This window comes from Pseudorasbora parva, chromosome 8 (assembly GCF_024679245.1).
Source record: "Pseudorasbora parva isolate DD20220531a chromosome 8, ASM2467924v1, whole genome shotgun sequence".
In the NCBI taxonomy this organism is placed as follows: Eukaryota; Metazoa; Chordata; class Actinopteri; order Cypriniformes; family Gobionidae; genus Pseudorasbora; species Pseudorasbora parva.
This window is the reverse complement of record NC_090179.1, coordinates 38,980,674-39,000,359: the sequence shown is the minus strand read 5'-3', so window position 1 is coordinate 39,000,359 and position 19,686 is coordinate 38,980,674. Positions and strand designations below refer to the sequence as shown.

Below are 19,686 nucleotides of genomic sequence, written 5' to 3'. Positions count from 1 at the left end.
AAGAAAAAATGTGGGATTGAACGGGTTAATGTACTATTTTTTAACTTTTTTGTAAATCTTACAAAATACACTGTTGGGTCATTCCATTTTTAATTCTATCAGAGGTACCCGCGTTAACATTTTTTTTTTATTTTGTGAATATATTTTTCCCCTGAAAAGGGCAAACATAAATAGTGATGAGAGCCAAATTATTAAATGTTACAACTTATATTTATTGCGTAATCCACTGTTTGGAAGAGGGGTCAATATAATCATTTTCACCTGAGATTTGGAGCCTAATTACAGGGGGGTAAGAATTACTTTAGAAAGACGGCAGCATCATTATTTTATTTTTTCACAAAGATTGGTAGGTCTATTAGTAAAATCCGTTGACTTGAGCAATCTTTCAGAACAGTTCAAAATCGGGGGAAAAGCACTTCTTGTGTTTTTTTGTCTCAAGTTTAAATGTCTGTAACTCAAGGAGTATCGAAAAACAAGACCTACCTGTATCGCTTATGATGGTATATGCGTATATGTATGTAATAATCTCTGGTTCGCACATTGTTTTATTTGTTGTCAAATTCATATTCTCACGTGCACTTGCATTAGGCTATTCGTCTATACGGAAGCCTTAAGAGGCCATGCATTATTGTCTTGCTTTCTCGAAATAATAAAATATTTTCTTGATATTTCCTTTCATAAATGGATTCTCCTTTTTTCCTTTGGCAGAGGTAACAAATATTATGAACTAATATATATTTGTTTATTTTGCCAGCCAGCTCGTGGTACCGTGACGTCTCCATGGATAGAGTTCCGAAATGACGAGTAGGCCTACATGCACGTGGTTGCCAAAAAAGGGTTTTATATATATCTTTTATTGTTATTAAATTAATCATTATAATACATGACATCTTGCTTGCTTAGATTTCTGCTTCCTTAGATTTAAATGTTAGGTCATTGTATCTATTTTTCAATGGTAGCCTATAAATCGTGTACAGAGACATTATTATTTAGTCTGTATAGCCTATTTAATGTTATGTGAGCAAATATTTCTGCTGCTATAGCTTAATATTTCACTATTTCATATAGTTAAAGAAATCCTAACATTCTATGATGATGGATGAGTGAAAATTCCCGGGGGCAATGGCAGTTTCTAACACTTTTATTCAAGTTTAAATGATAAATTATTACATACATAGTGCACATATTTTCCATGACTACATAATGAATATGTTTCTTTTATCTTTTTTTCTTGCTCTCATAGAAAATCATAGAACACAGAAAAAAGAAATCTAAATTACAAAACAATATTATATCTACCGATGTTGATGACTGACACATATACTTTCTCACTTTTTGAGAGATCTTCTAAGACTGTTGTGTTCAATGAAGAACACACTGAATTCCCAAATCCTGATGTAGATCATCATGCAAGTCCTGATGTGGAGAACCAGTCAAGTAGAAAGAAGCTCAGCAAGCCTGTGGCTATGCCAAAATACGTCAAATGAGGGACTGATGCTGATGCAGATGCTGGTGAGGTATCTGGGGGGGGGGGGGGGGGGGGGGGGGAGGACGACATCAAATCACATCGTCATATAATGAAACATAACTATTTAGGTAAGCTTCTTATTGTGTTTATTAAAATGAGGTGTTGGTAAAGACAATTCTTACCTCTAGTGAACACAATGTCACCTGTGGAAAATAACAGAGAATTCTCTTTTTAATTATTTTCTTTTATAACTAAAATAGTCACTTTAGTTGTTTACTTTATTTTACTTTAGTGTTTATAAAGATGATTCTTTGTACCTCTTTCAACTGTGGTTTTGATGGGTCCTGAGCTGACAGTGGCTGACTCACTAGCGCCGTCGCCCTGTTTATCATCAGCATCTCTCTTCCTCCTTGTGCATTTCTACAAAAAACACACCTACAATAAAGGTCTGATAATATACACACAACCATAAACACATGAGTCAAGCTGAGTTGAAAGTTAAAAGGCTTCAAAGTTGAACTAAAAAATGAATCAATAAATGACATTCTGGCATTAATATATGCGTGATTAGTTACCGGAGTCAAGGCAGCGCAAGTGGAGTTCTCACATAGTCGGGTAACACAATGCAGGTAGAAAGTGGAGACGGTCAGGTTCTTATGTTCCACAAAGCGGAAAGCCTCAAAGGAGAAGCGAGCTTCCTGGGATAGCCCATTCAAGTCGAGTATTGTCTGGGCATCACGAGTACACCTATAAACAACAATAGATGTAGTTCTCACAAGAGAATTAAAGTGTCTTCTTAACTGCTCGCTCTCTTTTTATAAATGACTCACCCAACAAAAAGATCATAGGAGGTGCTGCTGACTGGATATGGGCTTGTGGTGGCATAGCAACGGTCCAGCAACACATTGAACCTTACAATACACAATAAAACAGAGATTAGATTTGGTTGATCTGTAATTGTATGACAAGTTCATTTAAATTTTCATTAATTCAATAGTTACTGTGTTTTCACTGTTAACTAAAAAAAATCAAATATAAATATTAGATGCAACATTTTAACTTAAAAACAAACTTTGAAATGAAAATATAAAAATAAATGTTAATTGAAAATATGAATAAATACTATAATAGTATACTAAAATCAGGGCTGGGGAGTAACGGAATACATACTTAGTTATTTATTTAAAATACAAAATTTGAGTAACTGTATTTTTATTAAATCACATTACATTTTACATTTTAAAATTACAGTTACACCCAAAAAGTATTTTAGACTACCAAAGTGATTACTTAAAATAAAATTAAAAATATATGTATAAATAAATAATGCATTTTTATTTTTGAGAGGGAATCTCATCCACCACCAATGTGCAGCATCCACCTGGATGAGGCCATGATGGTCAGAGGCCAATGGGCAAATTTGACCAGGATGCCGGGGTAACGCCCCTACGTTTGAACACAAATGTGGGTTGGCAGTGTGTGCACACAACCACCCTATAAATGGTATGAATCCACCCATTCCTCCTAAACAGTGTCTCAGAACAACCATTCCTTGCTAGCCTGGATGCCAGCCGAACTTAGCCCCGCCCACAACATTTTAAGTTCGGCGGTTCGGTCTGGCCTCGCTCCATAGAGGAGTAATTATCCCCGAACAGAAACTGTTCGGACCAATGAAATCATCAGGGCGGGCTTTAGATGATGATGGACAGATGATAAACAGTAACGTAATCATGCACGTCATCAAAGGGGCTTGGATTATATTTACTCGAATCCTAAACGGAGATCTTGTTTGTATATGCATTCACCATCACAATTTCTCTCAGAAATGATGATCATGTTGGGTAAGTACTCTGTGTATCATTAAATTCGTTTATTTTTTTACAACACCGGCAAAGATCGTTTATTTCAGCGTGCGTTCAGACAGGGTTGCCAAGTTTTTACAACAAAACCCGCCAACTACTACCCTAAACAATAGCTTCTCGGGGGGTTCTCCGGAAAAAAAATGGCGTTTGGGGGTAAAATGTGTGTTATTTAGGCAAGGTTGCCTGCTAAAATTCGCACTCATGGGTCTATATATCACATAATAGTCGCTTAAACCTGCGGACATAGAAAACAACCCGCGGAAAAAAAATGCAGACTTGGCAACACAGTGCAGTTGAGCTCTGTTGACGTCGCTTCGTTGCTCTAATTGGTTGTAGCTCTATCCAATTGATGTCTTTTCTGGTTCGGTTGAAAAATGCCTCATAATCACAGCCCAATGGAGCAGTTTCAGACTCATATTCTGACTAGAGTTGAGTATGACCATGTCAGGCTAATTCCTTGCAAAGTGATGGCACATTTCACTGGCCCCTTCCATGTGTTGATGGACACTGCCGTATTAGCATAGACTCCGCCCTCAGAGGTCTGCCATGTTTATCTCCTTGCCAGAGCAGTAGCAGCAGCATTCAAGTAAGAAATGTGTTCTGAATAAAGCTAGTAAAGTTCAAGAGCAGTGAGTTATTTTCTGTTTATCTTCTGTTGTTTGATTCATATTAACAGCAAATACAGCAGTAGGTACTGTATATTACACTGCTTTCACTTTAGTAACGTTACCGGCTTGACATCAGGATCTACAATTCGATCGCGCCTCGTCATCCGCAGCGGCCATAGCTCGTTTCACTTAGCACGCTCACAACCGGCTGATGACATCAGCGGAGGGTAGCGCCGACACATCGCTGGGCCTCTGGGCCGTTCAATCACTACACATCAAAATTTGATTGGCTGATGACCCATGTCAATCAAAGTTATGGTCCAATGGAAAATAGCAGCTTCAATGGAAGGCAAGCTATTCTTCTAGTGCTGGTCCTCGGAGCTGTGATGCGTTTAGATGATGACATATGGAAAATACAGCTCAGCCTCACAAAAAATAAATAAATTCTTTCTGCAAATATAATCGTATATATATATATATATATATATATATATATATATATATATATATATATATATATATATATATATATATATATATATATATATATATATATATATATATATATTGACAGGGCCAGCAGAGAAGGCCCTGACAGCCCACCACTGGTGATTTCTGTTCTAGCGGAATAAGTGCACAGACATAACCAACTATTTTCATGTGAACTTTGTGTGTTTCTGACATAACGTTGTGTGCATTTGACAGTCTAATCGCAACAACACATGAAAGAGAACTAGTTGGTTTAATAGCCTGCTCACGGGCGTGCCGACATCCAGCTCTCTGTGCACATGCGTCAAGTGTGTGTGCTCAAATTGAGAGCGATATGGCTTTAAAACACATGCAGATGATAATATTTAATGATGAAGAACTGCAATGTCACGTGAGTGTGTCTGCGATAGAGATGAGAATCAAAGCCAAAATAGATGTATCATGTTTCAGTTTTCATGCCTGTTCCCAAGCTGTGAAGGCTCCGCCCTCTGGGGCGGCAAGCAGCAGCTTATTTGCATTTAAAGGAGACACACACAAAACAGTAGACTGGGTAAACCCAGCTTGATCTGCCCGCGATTTGATTTTGCCCTGCAGCGCAGTCTGGAAACCTGTACATTAATTTATCCTCCTGCAGTTACACTTTTGCAGGAACCAAACACAGACTGGCACAGCCACCTGGCGCACTATTGGCGGGTTTAACACAGTGATGGATAGAGAAGCGATGGCTCGATGTCCATTGATCACACCTCTTATGGTCTGATTGGTTGAAGGACTATCCAATTGTGTACAGAGTCATTTGAATAATGCTCGTTGATCACGCCTCTTGTGCAGTAAAAATACAGAATAGCCTTCCCAGACCAATTTTCAATCTTAAAAGACTGAAATTGGTCTGGTGATAGACAGACATACAAAAACATCAAATTTTTCTCAAACTTAAAATTTGGCATTTTCAAAATGGTATATTAAATGATCTGTTAGGAATTTTGATCTGACACCTGAGACTTATATTACATGTTGTAAATAGGGGCATACTATAGCTGCCCTTTAAGTTACCAAACTTGTTTAATCTAACAAAACACATTACAAATGACTTTTTAAAGCATGGATTTTGTAGTGAAATACAGTTTAAATGTAACCTTCCCAACCCTGACTTTAATAACACTGGAGAGTTGCAGTCTTACTTGTTTGTGAGATTTGTTGCCTTGACCCTCACAAATATGCGAGTTTTCAACTGCAGTCCAGACCCTGGTATCGTGAGTTTGGTAGTATAGTTGACATTCTAAAAACACATCCAAAAGAAAGGGAGGATGTCAAGAAAGTTGCATTTACTGACTCAAGTGTAAGTGTCATTTAATGAAAATATCCTTACGCTGAAAAGACTCATGCTTAGAGTACTGATGAAGGTGCCGTTGTTGTCCTTTACAGCTAGACTCACTCCTGACCTGTTGAAATGAGGACGCTTTTGTCATGAAAGCTAAGCACATAAACCTCATCATAGAAACAGTTTTTTTGCAACTTATACTCACACGCTGAGCTCGGTGTTGTTGACTATATACTGTAGCGGATACAGACACGAAAACTGGTACATCAGCTGTTGCCTGTAAGTGATTGCACTAATGCTGGGATCCCAGGAATTGATAAATCCGGAGACATTAACAGACTGGACTTGGGAGAACTCTGAGAATAGTCCTGTGCCCACTTGACTTGTGATCTAACCAACAAACATAACACACATTTTAGAAATCTGTGGCATTCGATGTTTAAAAAGTTGATTGCTTTAAAGTAAAAGCTCTTACGTTCATATTGTTTCCACAAAGGGTGAGCGCATCCTGAGAGATCGAGAAGTTAAACACTAAGACGGGAGGATTGACAGTCCAGTCTGGTACTCCACGGCAGGATGGGATGCTAAACTTAGCATTGAGGGCCATTAGAGATTCATTGTATCCACCAAAATACATCGGACAAATGAAAACTCTTAAAGACATCTGATCGGTCCCACAAATCACTGTTATATCAGCGTTTTCTGAAAGATTTATACATATTCTGTTACTCAAGTATGCATTAATTAGTCTGAATTATGTATTCATTTTGTATGTCTTTTGTTTTCTAGTAAAAATATCAAAGTATCCTTAAAACAAGTTACATTTTTGAGAAGTAAAATTGTATAAAATAGTCTTAATTTTGTAGTTTAAGAAAAGTGAGAATTTATCTCCTCAACTTTCTTGACACACACACACACACACACACACACACACACACACACACACACACACACACACACACACACACACACACACACACACACACACACACACACACACACACACACACACACACACACACACATTATTGTTTTTATTTTATTTTTTGCTATTGGAGTAAGAAGAAACAACCTAAGATATACAGTACCTGTCAAAAGTTTGGAAACATACTAAATATATTAAAATTCGTAATTATATTTCACAATATTACTGTATTTTTTTATTAACTCTTAACATCTTTATTTCATGCAGTTTTGCTTCTCAAATAAACTTGTCCTTTTTTAAAGTATATTTAAATGAGCTAATATTTTCTGGAAAACAAGACAAACCCTGATTGAGATGATGATTTTAGCAGTGTATATTCAGAGAGTGTAATATCTGTATCCGCTAACCTGCCGCTCTGTACGTAGGGTTACCAAGGCATGATTGGAGACCTTGACCTTCACACTGTAGAAGGACGACCGCAAGACACAAGAGCTGGAGCAGCCTGATCATCCTGAGACTAACTGAAGAAGACAAACCGTTACACAAACCAAAGAAGCAAATATTTCTTACAGACATTTTTCATTTGAAGGCAAAAATGATTATTTTTTAATAATAAGAATGGTTAAATAAACGGGTTCTTAAAGAATAGCGATGTTACCTTTTGGATGCACAAGATCTAGATGAGTAACTTCACCTTCCTGCCTTGCATATTCTTCCAGATTCAGTATTTATACAGAGGAGAAGGGTGTGTGAGAGAAAACTTGACAAAGAAGAGAGCAACACGAGACTCTCCGGTGATCTTTTTACTGATATCTATTCAGATCTGGTAACTAAGTTTACAAAACAATTTTGTCATCAGTATTGCTGATTGAACAGATAGTTCTAGGGCAACAACTGAAACTGGCACATGGATATTAAAGAATGTAAGGTCTCTGTTCTCATAAAGGTCTTAAGCTCTCAATTTATCCTATTCAGTCGAGCCACACAAATCATTCAATAGCTCAATAATACATTATTTGTAACACAACACCAAATCCAGAAATGTTTTTGTAAAATGCAATAAAATCAATAATTAAATTATCTTTAACCTTTATTTAACTGTCAAAAGTAGATATGATTTTTATGGTTTTTATAAATATAGACACATTTTGAATTTGATGGCTGCAAAAAAGTTGGGGCAGAGGCAGGCATATTTACAACTGTGCCACATCACCTTTCCTTTTAATTTAATTCACTTTTTAAATGTCCGGGACAGGGCTAAAGGCTCCACAGGGTAAAAGGCTCTTTGGTTTTATTTTCCTCTAAACCTCTACACTGTAAAAAATTATTTAGAAAAAAAGTTACCTGGTTGCCTTAAAATTTTGAGTTCACTGAAATTAAAATTTTGAGTTAATACAATGACAATTTTTTGAGATTCGACAACCTTTATTAAAATATTATTAAAAATGTTTGTAAGTACTTTGGGTAATTGTGTGTGTTTTATTTTTGATGATGCAGTGAAACCTGCCAAATAGTGCTATTTTCATGATTTATCACATTTTTTGTGTGGTTCAGATACAAAAATATTTTGAGTTTCTATTTATTAAACAAATTTCCTTCATTGTATCAACTCAAATTTTTAATTTCAATAAACTCAAAATTTTAAGGCAACCAGGTTACTTACTTTTTTAAGTTAAACCAACAAAAACCAACCAAATTTATTTTACAGTGTATTGGCCAAAATGTTGCCGCAGCACTCTCCAAAACATCCGCTTTTCAAGATGCACGTGGAAATGTGTCTGATCTTTGACGTGATCGTGCGCAGCAAGGCAAAGTTGATTCTGCGTCAATGTGAGCTAATATTCGATTTTTGCATAAGTTGCAAAAGTGAATCGGTAAAATGATTGAATATATTTTAAGACAAAGGTCTTCTTAACGATTTTACATTTTGTAAATAAAACTTCAGTTTCCAAATAACAGAGGAGGTATTTGAGGCAAAAGGCACAATAATTAAAATGATAATAAACAGCTGGCTGACTTTTCCATTTGTTCAAATGACATCTTTGGATTCAGATGGCAAATATCACATACTTTAAGTTTAGTGTTCACCTTGATATCACCCATATTTATAATGAAAATTAATAATTTCATATAATAAAATATTACTTATTACTACTGTAAATCTATATTAAATTATTATCCCTTCTCCTTCAAAGCTTCAGAATCTTTACTTTTTAAAATAATTTTGTTTCTTAAAATATATTTTAGATTTACATTTTAATGATAGTGTATTGAAGTTTATTGAACAAAAATGTATTCTTTTATTCATCAAAATTAACAGAAAATAGTGCAAACTTTGCTAAAGTGATTATTTTGAACAAGTTGACATTATTTGATGTAGATTATTAAATTATTTAAATCATTTTAACTAAAGTATGTGTATCAATACTGTGCCTTTTGAACCTCTCAGGAAAGATGTCATCTTGATGACAGTATAAGTCTCTATTCAATCCCAACATATGCCTCCACGTCCTGCAGTGCCTTTACACACATGCGTCACCAATGCCATTTTCACTGATGAACTCCTAGATGTTTGCTTTGGCACCTGTCACTGATGAAAGTCTGTCTGCCAGACTTTACATAAAAAGTTTTCTACATAATCTGTAGAAAAAATATAACTAATTTAAGGAAAGCTTTTCTATGAAATTGAATTATGCTTTTCTAACAAAATCAAATTGGTTTGAAATAATTTGTTGCAATCTTGTTTTGATTGATCGTATGATCTTAAAATGAACTTAAAATCATTTAGTTAAAACTACAAAAAATAATCACGTCATTCCAACAAGATAAAGTAGGATAAAAAGGAGCAGAATAACTCCCCATATGGGAACTGTCACATGAATTTTTATTCTTTAGTTCTATAAAAGCTATTAGTCAACAACCCTTGATAATTGTAACATACAGCTAATGATCAGGTAAAGCATGTCTCAACACTGGCATCAGCACAGTTAGAGCTCACTGAGGACAGCAAAGACTAATCACAAGGTCTGCACTTCAAGATATGGTAACCATAAAAAAATCAACACAACATAACACAACTTTTAAATGTCAAATATAACATCAAACATTTACTCTCCTGAACCATCCCTACGCAAAGCATGCTGGGAACTACAAATACAATGCTCAGTTCAGTCAGCGCAAATGAGTCATAGTCCCAACAAAAATGGTTTAGGTTAACTCAACATTTTACAAATTTTAGTTCATTTTATTTTTGGTTTACCTATCCTTTTAACACATTAAACAGAAATATTTGACATTAGATAGGCTATAAGAGTATTTTGTTTGAAGTGAATAAGCTAGTATAAAAACGGTCCTGCCTATTTTTAAATGCGTTTGCCCACTCGGTGCACGATGGAATTATGCGTTTACAGAGGTTCATAATGTTAGACGGGTGTAGTTACTTTGTTGTCAGGTGGGATGTTAAAGAAAGGTGTTGGTCACTTAAGGTAGCTATTTTAGAGATAAAATTTCTCTTTATGAACATTGACAATAACGCTGCTTGCATCATAGTTAAACACTTATTCCAACAAAAAGGTGGAAACGGTTCCTTTCTCGGGATAGCAACCACGCACGTTATGTTCCCTTGATGAAACCAAACACCTTTTAAAAGATTATTACAGGTCAAATCAAATAAATACATACAAAAAAAAAGGGAATTCCTTTTGTAAGGCAGAGGCAGAACAATGATTCTGAAAGATTATCTCCAACAGGTCAATTTTGGTATTCAACAACATGGTACAATTAGTAGGCCTACATCACACCTTTTATAATACATGCATAAAAATGGGGTATTTTAATAGTAGAAAAAGCTATAATTCATTTCCAGAATTTCTATAGTTTTGGTTACAGTTGTAGTGTAGTGTAAAGCAGTGATTTCAAACTTTATTTTGTTGTTTATGACATATGATGATTGCATGCTTGTCTGCCCTTTAGCTTTATCCAGGTCAGGTACAAAAGCTATTGTGAGCAAAACATTTTTCTGTTTTCTGATTGACCTCTATTTTTTGTTGCAAATATCACATCCCAGCGGATTTGAAATGATCAACCACTGCTTTGTCTGCAGGGCTCAAGGGTGTGTCCATTTTCTGCTGTTTGCTTTCATTTTAAGCTGAACTCATCACACCCTCTATACAATAGCCTACCTGCATCCCTTTTATAGGACTTTTAGTTACTGTCACAGATCGTTTTCAGTAGACTTATTGTCTTACATACTGTACAATACTGACAGTTGTGACAGATTCTGACTGACATTTTTTTTTTAAATCTGACTGACGGGGTTCTCCGGGTTCTCCACAAATATATGCCACCTTGTGGACTTGTTGGTATTGCAAATTTACAATACTGCCGTGTCACGGAGCATCTGTTGGAAATCAATAAAGAAATGTAGGCTATAAGAAAAGAAAATAATTATTAATAATAAACACTGTTATGTTTATCAGTAGGCTACTGAATAAATAAATCTGCTTAGTGCAATCAGATGAATAGGCTACAGGTGATGTGGAACAAGCATAGACTGTAAAAAGGAAAAAAAGAAGAACCTGTTAAAAGTGGGGCATGTGTAATTATTTAACATTATCTATTTCTTTATTTAATAATCAGTCTGTGATGACACAAAAGTGCTTCCTTCTGACATCATTTAAAGGGGGCGTGTGTGTGCCGGAAAAAAAACCTAGTAAACAAAAAGGCTGTGTTTGTCTGTCTATTTATTTCGAAGGCTGTATTTGTCGGCCACAAACGTCTTATTTCAGAACATAACCATTATAAAGGTGACCGTTATTGACCTCAATGACGCATGCGGCCGACAAATATGCGACCTCCGGAGGAGGAGGAAATAAGACACAGCACAGCAGCGCATACATTATTATAGTGTTCAGAAACCGCGAAAGTTAGATTACGATACGAACAGAGACTTTACCTGAGAAGGTAACCTAACAACATACCCAGCCAGTAACGCTAAGCTCCTGCGTTATCAAACGTGACATGTCCTGTATCTTAAGAAATGTGTTTCGCTATACTTGTGATTAGGAGGATATTATCAAAACGGGGTTGCTTATTCGAGAGGTTTTGTTGCGACCGTCATCTTGTTTTTATACGAAGAAGACATTTTGCTCGAGCAAAATGGCCGCCAGTGTGTTTTACCCATATACCTTTACCTTGTGGGCTGTTTTCGATCAATCACTTGCATTAGAAATAGTGTCTCTTATTTTATTCGGTTATTTATATTTTCTACATCGTTCACCATGGCCAATACATTTCCATTACCACGTCCATCCATTTGACTGGATTAGTACAAAAACATTGAATCATCTGGGAATGTTCCAGAACTCCATAACTATTATTATTTTTCGGAACATTTTGTTTTAGTCTGAATTCTGCTGGTATTCTCCATGTCTGAACGCGTCAGCGATCGTGCGATGTGATTGGCTGCTGCGCCCGTGCGATGTGATTGGCTGCTGTGCTCGTTCAATGTTCTGGACTGTTCTCAGGAAGTCTTAAAGCGCATTACCGCATAGACGCACAGTTCTGCTGCAGAGTGAGCGCGTATATTTCGATCTGCGACACAGCAAGTTATTGACAGAGTCAGCCTTTCATCCGGTGAGAATTATGAAGATTATGGTTATAATTATGCGTTGAATGTTAAAAGTGTAAAGGTTTATTGATATATATGATAATTTCACAGTTGCGAATGTTGTCAAGATATAACGTTACTGATACATTAGACTATAATCTTCTAAGTTGCCAATGTGTCTAGTTCCGTATGCATAGTTTTCTCGACAATTTAAATTATTCATGTTGTTGTAAACCTAATATTTTCTGTCTGTGGATCATAAATAGGGATGTCAGGCGGAATGTTAGTTGCTGACAGCCGCAGTCACCATTTACATCCACTGTATCTCTTTCTGAATCATGAAAGCGAATGGTGACTGCTGCTGTCATTCCGGTAACTACACTAAAGCGAGGAAATAACTAAATTATCGTGTTTCTGGGCAAACTGCCTTGTAATGACCTCCAGAGGCATCACTAGGCCCATTTTATGAGGACTTTAGCCCCTAAAATGAGACGGAAGATATCTGCAGGTTGGGATAATGGGCGTGCCGAAAGGTTTCTCATTGGTGAAAGGAGCTTCTTGTCGACAACTGCGTTGTCCAATCAGCGTTAACCATACATACACGTCATTCATTTTAGATTAGGTGAAGAGGGCAGATCAGGTTGGACATGGGAATATCCTAAATTAAATATCCCACTTCAGACCTGTTCCAGGCAATATTATTACAATTAGGGCTGTCAAATGTATGTGTTAATCTAGTAAGATTATAAATGGAGAGAATAATGTTAAAAAAATTATGTCCAGCTCCCCCTCGCTGGATGTAAGGGGTGGAGCTAGACGGTTTTACCACACCCTAATCCTTCCCAAAATGTCTGATTTATACGTCTGCGTCGAATCTACGGCGTAGCTATGTCATGTAGCACGCGTAACCTGACTTGCACCTCTCTCTCAGAAAGAGAACTAACGGTATAGTTGTAACAATAAATGTAACAATTGCTTCATTTCTATGGGGACTGCAAGCGCTGTGATTGGTCTGATAGAACCCCTTCCTGAAAATGCCTGTGGACACTGCCTACTAGTGGACTGCATATGTCATAGAGGCCTGTGACAGTATTTGCCTTCAGATTTGACAATTTGTATAGTTGTCCATTTTGTGAGTTAATTAATTGTGTGGGGTTTTCCACTTTATTTTCATGTTTTTATTTATTTATATTTTTATTTAAAAAAATGTTTTATGATCATATGTATTTGTTCTTATTAGGCAATTAAAAACATATAATAAAAATATAAGCACTTTATTGAAAGTACAGAAAAACATGCAAATCATAGTTGTGTTAAAAGTAAAACAGTATAAATACTTACCATACTTCAGTTCAATAAAATTGCACAAAAAATATATATATATATATAATCTTAATTTTATAATAAATTCAAAAGTAAAACTTGCAAAACATGGTCTCTGCTGCCATCTGCTTGTAAGAGTGATGATTTTCATGTTAACAATGTGTTTGTTTTCCACCAGGTAATATAAATCCTCAGATAAAGCATGGCACATTTTCTATGTTATCGCCATGAATGAAAAAAAAAAAGTGGATCTTCTTTAAAATTGTAAAAAAAAAAAAAAAAAAAAAAAAAAGTGTTCAAAACGTTGACAGTTTTTTTACACACATATTGCAGCTCTAGATAATTAAAGTAACATAAAGTTGGTCTATTTTCTTAATGAATATTAGCTGGTTATTTAAAATGATTACCTGAATGAAACCTAATGTATTGTTTATGCCTACCCAAGTATACAAACAATATATTAAGTGACTTTTTTTTTTAATCATGCCCCTAATATTGAAATCCTAGAATTGGCCCTGATGTCTACAAATTTTAACTACCCATATTATTTTGTGCACCCGATTTGCATATAAACCCATTGATAACATGAAATGTTCTAGAACCGTAATAATGACATTTGAATGTTTTCGGAGTGTTGAGTAAGTGTTGATGTGGTATATAGCAGTTAATGGAATGTTCTAGAACCGTAATAATGACATTTGAATGTTTTCAGAGTGTTGAGTAAGTGTTGATGTGGTATATAGCAGTTAATGGAATGTTCTAGAACCGTAATAATGACATTCAAACATTTTCGGAGTGTTGAGTAAGTGTTGATGTGGTATATAGCAGTTAATGGAATGTTCTAGAACCGTAATAATGACATTAGAACATTTTCGGAGTGTTGAGTAAGTGCGGGCGTGGTAGATGGCAGTTAATGGAATGTCCTAGTAGATGATTCCAGAAGACACTCCCAGTTTTTCCAATCCTAAATGCTTACTGAAATCAAAAATGTTACATAATAGTTTTGAGCAAACAAGGAAACTGAACCTTAACTTTCCATAATCTGTCAATTATCCTTAAGGGATAGTTCACTCAAAACGGAATATTATGTAATTTTCTAAAAAAAAAAAAAAAAAAAGGTTCTGAGGATGTTATTCTGTTATAAACATATTTTGTCTACAAAAATTTTTTTTTTTAGGTTTGGACTGAAAGTATAAAAATAGCATCAGTAATGAAACGAATGAATGATCAAGCTGTGTGAAGTGCTTTCTTCAGCTCTGTTTGAAGTAGCATCCTTTAACACAGTGACAGCTGATCTCTGTGGTTCATGCTGGCCACAGGATCTGATGTCTAGTGTGCCAAAAAAGCTTTTGAGTAAAGTCACAAACATTAAATAGAATTGAGCTATGAATAGGATATAAAGAGGCATGTACTCCTTATTTGGAAGGCTTGGGTTAAATGCTTAAAACATGTTTCATAATGATTATTAACCATTGCTGTAATGTCTGTTTGCTGCCAGCAGAAACCATGTCTAAAGGACCAGCAGTTGGCATTGACCTAGGAACCACCTACTCTTGCGTGGGGGTCTTTCAACATGGCAAAGTTGAAATCATTGCCAATGACCAGGGTAACAGGACCACACCAAGTTATGTAGCATTTACAGACACAGAGAGGCTGATTGGAGATGCTGCCAAAAATCAAGTAGCAATGAACCCCACCAATACCGTCTTTGGTAAGTGATTTTACTCGCGCTATACATGTGAGATTTCATAAAATTGACCCTGTATCGATTGATTTTGGATATTTAATTGGGCATGCTTATTTCCTGTATTTTTACAGTTAGATTTAAATTTAACACAAATGATTGAGTAACTGATAAGCGCAATGAAATCAATTTTGGCCATTTATCTTTTGCCGGCCATTGCTGATATGACTGTTTTTCATGTTTTAAGAGAGCTGAGTTTGTTGCCATATTTGCTTTTCTGTAGATGCAAAAAGGCTCATTGGACGGCGGTTTGATGACACTGTTGTGCAGTCAGACATGAAGCATTGGCCATTCACTGTTATAAATGACAGCTCACGTCCCAAAGTTCAAGTTGAATACAAAGGGGAAACCAAGGCCTTTTACCCAGAGGAGATTTCTTCCATGGTGCTTACAAAGATGAAAGAAATTGCAGAGGCATACCTTGGAAAAGTAGGTCAAATACAAAACCTTCATACTCCGCACACTGAAAACTAAGAGACTTGTATTTGCAATAATGGTGTTGAGAATCTCACTTGTTGCTGCCTGTAGGTCTAAAGATGTTGAAATAATCAATCTGTCAAATTGACAGTAGTTTATTAGAGAAGGAAAAAGGCTTGTTTGAACAAACATTTGTGGAGAAAAGTGCCTTATTGGCTTCAGTAAAAACACATCAAAACTTTGCACAATGTTCTTTTTTTTTTAAACGGTGTATATCTTGCTTTTACAGACCATCACGAATGCTGTTGTTACGGTACCGGCTTACTTCAATGACTCTCAGCGCCAGGCCACAAAGGATGCTGGGACTATCTCTGGCCTCAATGTTCTACGAATTATCAATGAGCCGACTGCTGCTGCCATTGCCTATGGCCTGGACAAGAAAGTAAGTTTGTTACTTTTATGATATAGCAACATTAAAGTGCCCATATTATACTTATTTACAAGTTCATAATCATTTTTGGGGGGGATCTTCAAGAATAATGATTATTAGAATAGAAACTATTATTCACTGGATGGTCATATACCTTTTCACCGCTAGATGAGGGAAAATATCACAGTGTAGCTTTAACTAATGACGGTTATTCTAAAGTGTTACCTACATTTGACTTTGCTTACATGATGGAATATCAAACATCTCGCAAGTTATTTTGGCAAAAACGACATGTAACCAAATTCAAGGTTATTTTGGCTCGTTTTTGAGCGTCGGAGCAACAAAGACTTTGTTTTTTGGGTGTGTTCCACACCGTTGGCTCTAGTTGAATGCTGTCAGGTTTTTTGCATATAGAATTGCTGTCAGTGAGAGAGAACTCTGATTGGCTGTTCAGCATTAATGATTGAATCAGTGCACGAGAATAACGGCAAAACAGCGAGCAAAGAAGTCAAAATGTTACAGATTGAAGGCTGTAAATAGATCTTTAGAAATAGACAGTTATCTCATTTACACATATGTTAGTTGATAGTCGGGTGTAGTTCTCAAGTGCAGCTTTTTTGCCCCGATGCCAGGATACAACACACTTGGCTTTCATCAGCGCTAGTTCTTTGGGATCCATTTGGTGTGTCTCTGTGCAAGTGCTCATTTGGTGTGGACTTTGCCCTTGAATAGAGTCCTTTTTTAACAAAACTGATTTGTTTTTCCTATACCAGGTTGGTTCTGAGAGAAACGTCCTGATCTTCGATCTTGGTGGTGGCACTTTTGATGTGTCCATTCTTACCATTGAGGATGGCATCTTTGAGGTCAAGTCTACAGCCGGAGACACTCACCTCGGGGGAGAAGACTTCGACATCCGCATGGTCAACCACTTCATCTCCGAGTTCAAGCGCAAGTACAAAAAAGACATCAGCGACAACAAAAGGGCCGTACGTCGGCTGCGCACAGCATGCGAGAGGGCGAAGCGCACTTTGTCCTCCAGCACTCAGGCCAGTATTGAGATCGACTCTCTTTATGAGGGAATCGACTTCTACACTTCCATCACCAGGGCTCGTTTTGAAGAGCTCAATGCTGATCTCTTCCGTGGCACGTTGGATCCGGTAGAGAAATCCCTTCGTGATGCCAAACTGGATAAGTCACAGGTTCATGACATTGTCCTTGTTGGAGGGTCCACCCGCATCCCAAAGATCCAAAAGCTCCTGCAGGATTTCTTCAATGGGAAGGAACTGAACAAGAGCATCAATCCGGATGAGGCTGTCGCATACGGAGCAGGTAATCAAAATGGACTCCATTCTGAATGCCCTATTCTTTCGTGAATGTCATTTGAATTCTATATACGTATTTCCTCTTTTACAGCTGTCCAGGCAGCCATTTTGTCTGGAGACAAGTCTGAGAATGTCCAAGACCTGTTGCTCCTGGATGTTACCCCTCTGTCCTTGGGAATTGAGACTGCTGGTGGCGTTATGACCATCTTGATCAAACGTAACACTACCATCCCAACCAAACAAACGCAGACCTTCACCACCTACTCTGACAATCAGCCTGGTGTCCTCATTCAGGTAGGCAACAGCTGATATCCATTGATTTTGTCAATAGTTTCTGCGAAAGTTTCATGTTTAATTGCATTCTTCTAGGTGTACGAGGGTGAGAGAGCCATGACTAAGGACAATAACTTACTTGGAAAGTTCGAGCTGACTGGCATCCCTCCTGCTCCTCGTGGCGTCCCCCAGATTGAAGTAACCTTTGACATCGATGCCAATGGCATCATGAATGTCTCCGCTGTAGACAAGAGCACCGGCAAGGAGAACAAGATCACCATCACAAATGACAAAGGTAGCATACCTCTAGACTTCCTGAGTGTCTTTTAATGTGCAGTCACATTAGTGAAATTACAGCAAAAGGTTAAGGCGTTTCAAAGGTAAGATTTCTGTTGGTTAAGGCAGGAAATTCACATGACCAACTAGAAAATTAGCTAAATATGTGTTGGGAACTTTTTCGTCCTAACACGACAATCATTCAGTGGTGCAGATTTTTATTTAAATGAAATGACTGGATTTCACACATGAAATGGTACATGTGACCGTACCTTTAGTATTATTTAACCCTAATCAATGGTCCCAACTCTTCTAGGACGTCTAAGCAAGGAGGACATTGAGCGCATGGTGCAGGAAGCTGAGAAGTACAAGTCTGAGGACGATGTCCAAAGAGAAAAGGTTTCTGCTAAGAATGGCCTCGAGTCCTACGCCTTTAACATGAAGTCCACCGTTGAAGATGAGAAACTCAAAGGCAAGATTAGTGACGAGGACAAGCAGAAGATCCTCGACAAGTGCAATGATGTCATAAGCTGGCTGGACAAAAACCAGGTATGGTCCTCAACTTTTGTTTCCGAGATCTTTATGCATCTGTAGCACTCACTTTACCTCATCATTTATGTCCAGACCGCTGAGAAGGATGAGTTTGAGCATCAGCAGAAGGAGCTAGAGAAGGTGTGCAATCCTATCATCACCAAGCTGTACCAGAGCGCTGGTGGGATGCCTGGTGGGATGCCAGAGGGCATGCCTGGAGGCTTCCCGGGAGCTGGAGGCGCCCCTGGTGGTGGTGGATCCTCTGGACCAACCATTGAGGAAGTTGATTAAATCGTTCTGAGAATTTATTTCACTGTTTGGAGCCTCTTACTGTGTTATTACAGAGCACTTTAATACGTCTTTTTTTTTTCCTCTTGCATGTTTCTAAGATGTAAAACATCCCCATGCTTTAATTTGCACCAGTTGTGTGTTGATGTGTAACTCATGAGATAATTTATTACCAGATGTCTTCGTAGCTGTTGATATAAAACACCTCAACGCTTTAATTTGGACCAGTTGTGAGTGTATGTGTAACTCATAAGAGCATTAATTACCAGTTTTATTTGTAGCTGCGTTGAGCAGCATGTTGTGTTAAACTTGTGTGTTATAAATGCTGCTGTATGTGCATCACATCCTGTTGTGTCTAACACTTCTGACAATAAAGGATTTGCTGTTCACAAAGTCAGTGCGGTGTGTTCTTATTTCTTCCTTAAAGTACAAAGTATGAAATAATCTCAAATGTAAACTGATTAAATATGATACTGTTCAAAAGTTTGGGGTCAGCAACATTTAACAAAAAATCTAATATAGTACTTTTTATTTAGCAAGGATGCATTAAATTGATTAAAAAAAAACAGTAAAGACATTTATAATGTTACAAAAGATTTGTATTTTAAACAAATGTTCTTTTAAATTTCCCATTCATTAAAGAATCCTAAAAAAAAAATCGATTTCCACCAAAATATTAAACTGTTATTGGATAATAATAATAATAAGAAGAAGAAATGTTTCTTGAGCAGCAAATTGTCACTAAATCGCAGAGTCACTGCGAGTAACATTTTTACAATGTCTCGTAGACAACATTATTTT

General features: G+C 36.9%; 2 protein-coding genes across 3 annotated transcripts; one reads left to right on the top strand and one right to left on the bottom strand.

The window, feature by feature from the left end:
• Positions 1 to 1,191: 1,191 nt before the first annotated feature.
• Positions 1,192 to 7,558, bottom strand: si:dkey-4p15.5 (zona pellucida-like domain-containing protein 1). Its single transcript, XM_067451856.1, has 11 exons — positions 7,332 to 7,558; positions 7,081 to 7,194; positions 6,224 to 6,450; positions 5,954 to 6,138; positions 5,797 to 5,869; positions 5,609 to 5,706; positions 2,299 to 2,379; positions 2,044 to 2,215; positions 1,786 to 1,888; positions 1,651 to 1,671; positions 1,192 to 1,521 (listed from the first exon to the last, which is right to left on the bottom strand). The coding sequence occupies exons 2-11, from the start codon at positions 7,181 to 7,183 to the stop codon at positions 1,406 to 1,408; spliced, it is 1,179 nt and encodes a 392-aa protein (XP_067307957.1). The 5' UTR covers positions 7,184 to 7,194; positions 7,332 to 7,558; the 3' UTR covers positions 1,192 to 1,405.
• A 4,593-nt stretch (positions 7,559 to 12,151) lies between these two features.
• On the top strand, positions 12,152 to 19,282 carry hspa8b (heat shock protein family A (Hsp70) member 8b). Of its 2 annotated transcripts, none has more exons than XM_067451177.1 (9): positions 12,152 to 12,307; positions 15,106 to 15,315; positions 15,572 to 15,777; positions 16,055 to 16,207; positions 16,969 to 17,524; positions 17,609 to 17,811; positions 17,887 to 18,085; positions 18,383 to 18,615; positions 18,691 to 19,282. In XM_067451177.1, exons 2-9 carry the CDS (start codon positions 15,111 to 15,113, stop codon positions 18,886 to 18,888), a joined length of 1,953 nt encoding a protein of 650 aa, XP_067307278.1. In that variant the 5' UTR covers positions 12,152 to 12,307; positions 15,106 to 15,110; the 3' UTR covers positions 18,889 to 19,282. The 2 variants fall into 2 exon arrangements, with proteins under 2 accessions (XP_067307278.1, XP_067307279.1); XM_067451178.1 differs by having other exon boundaries at positions 12,159 to 12,307; positions 15,103 to 15,315.
• The last annotated feature ends 404 nt before the right edge of the window (positions 19,283 to 19,686 follow it).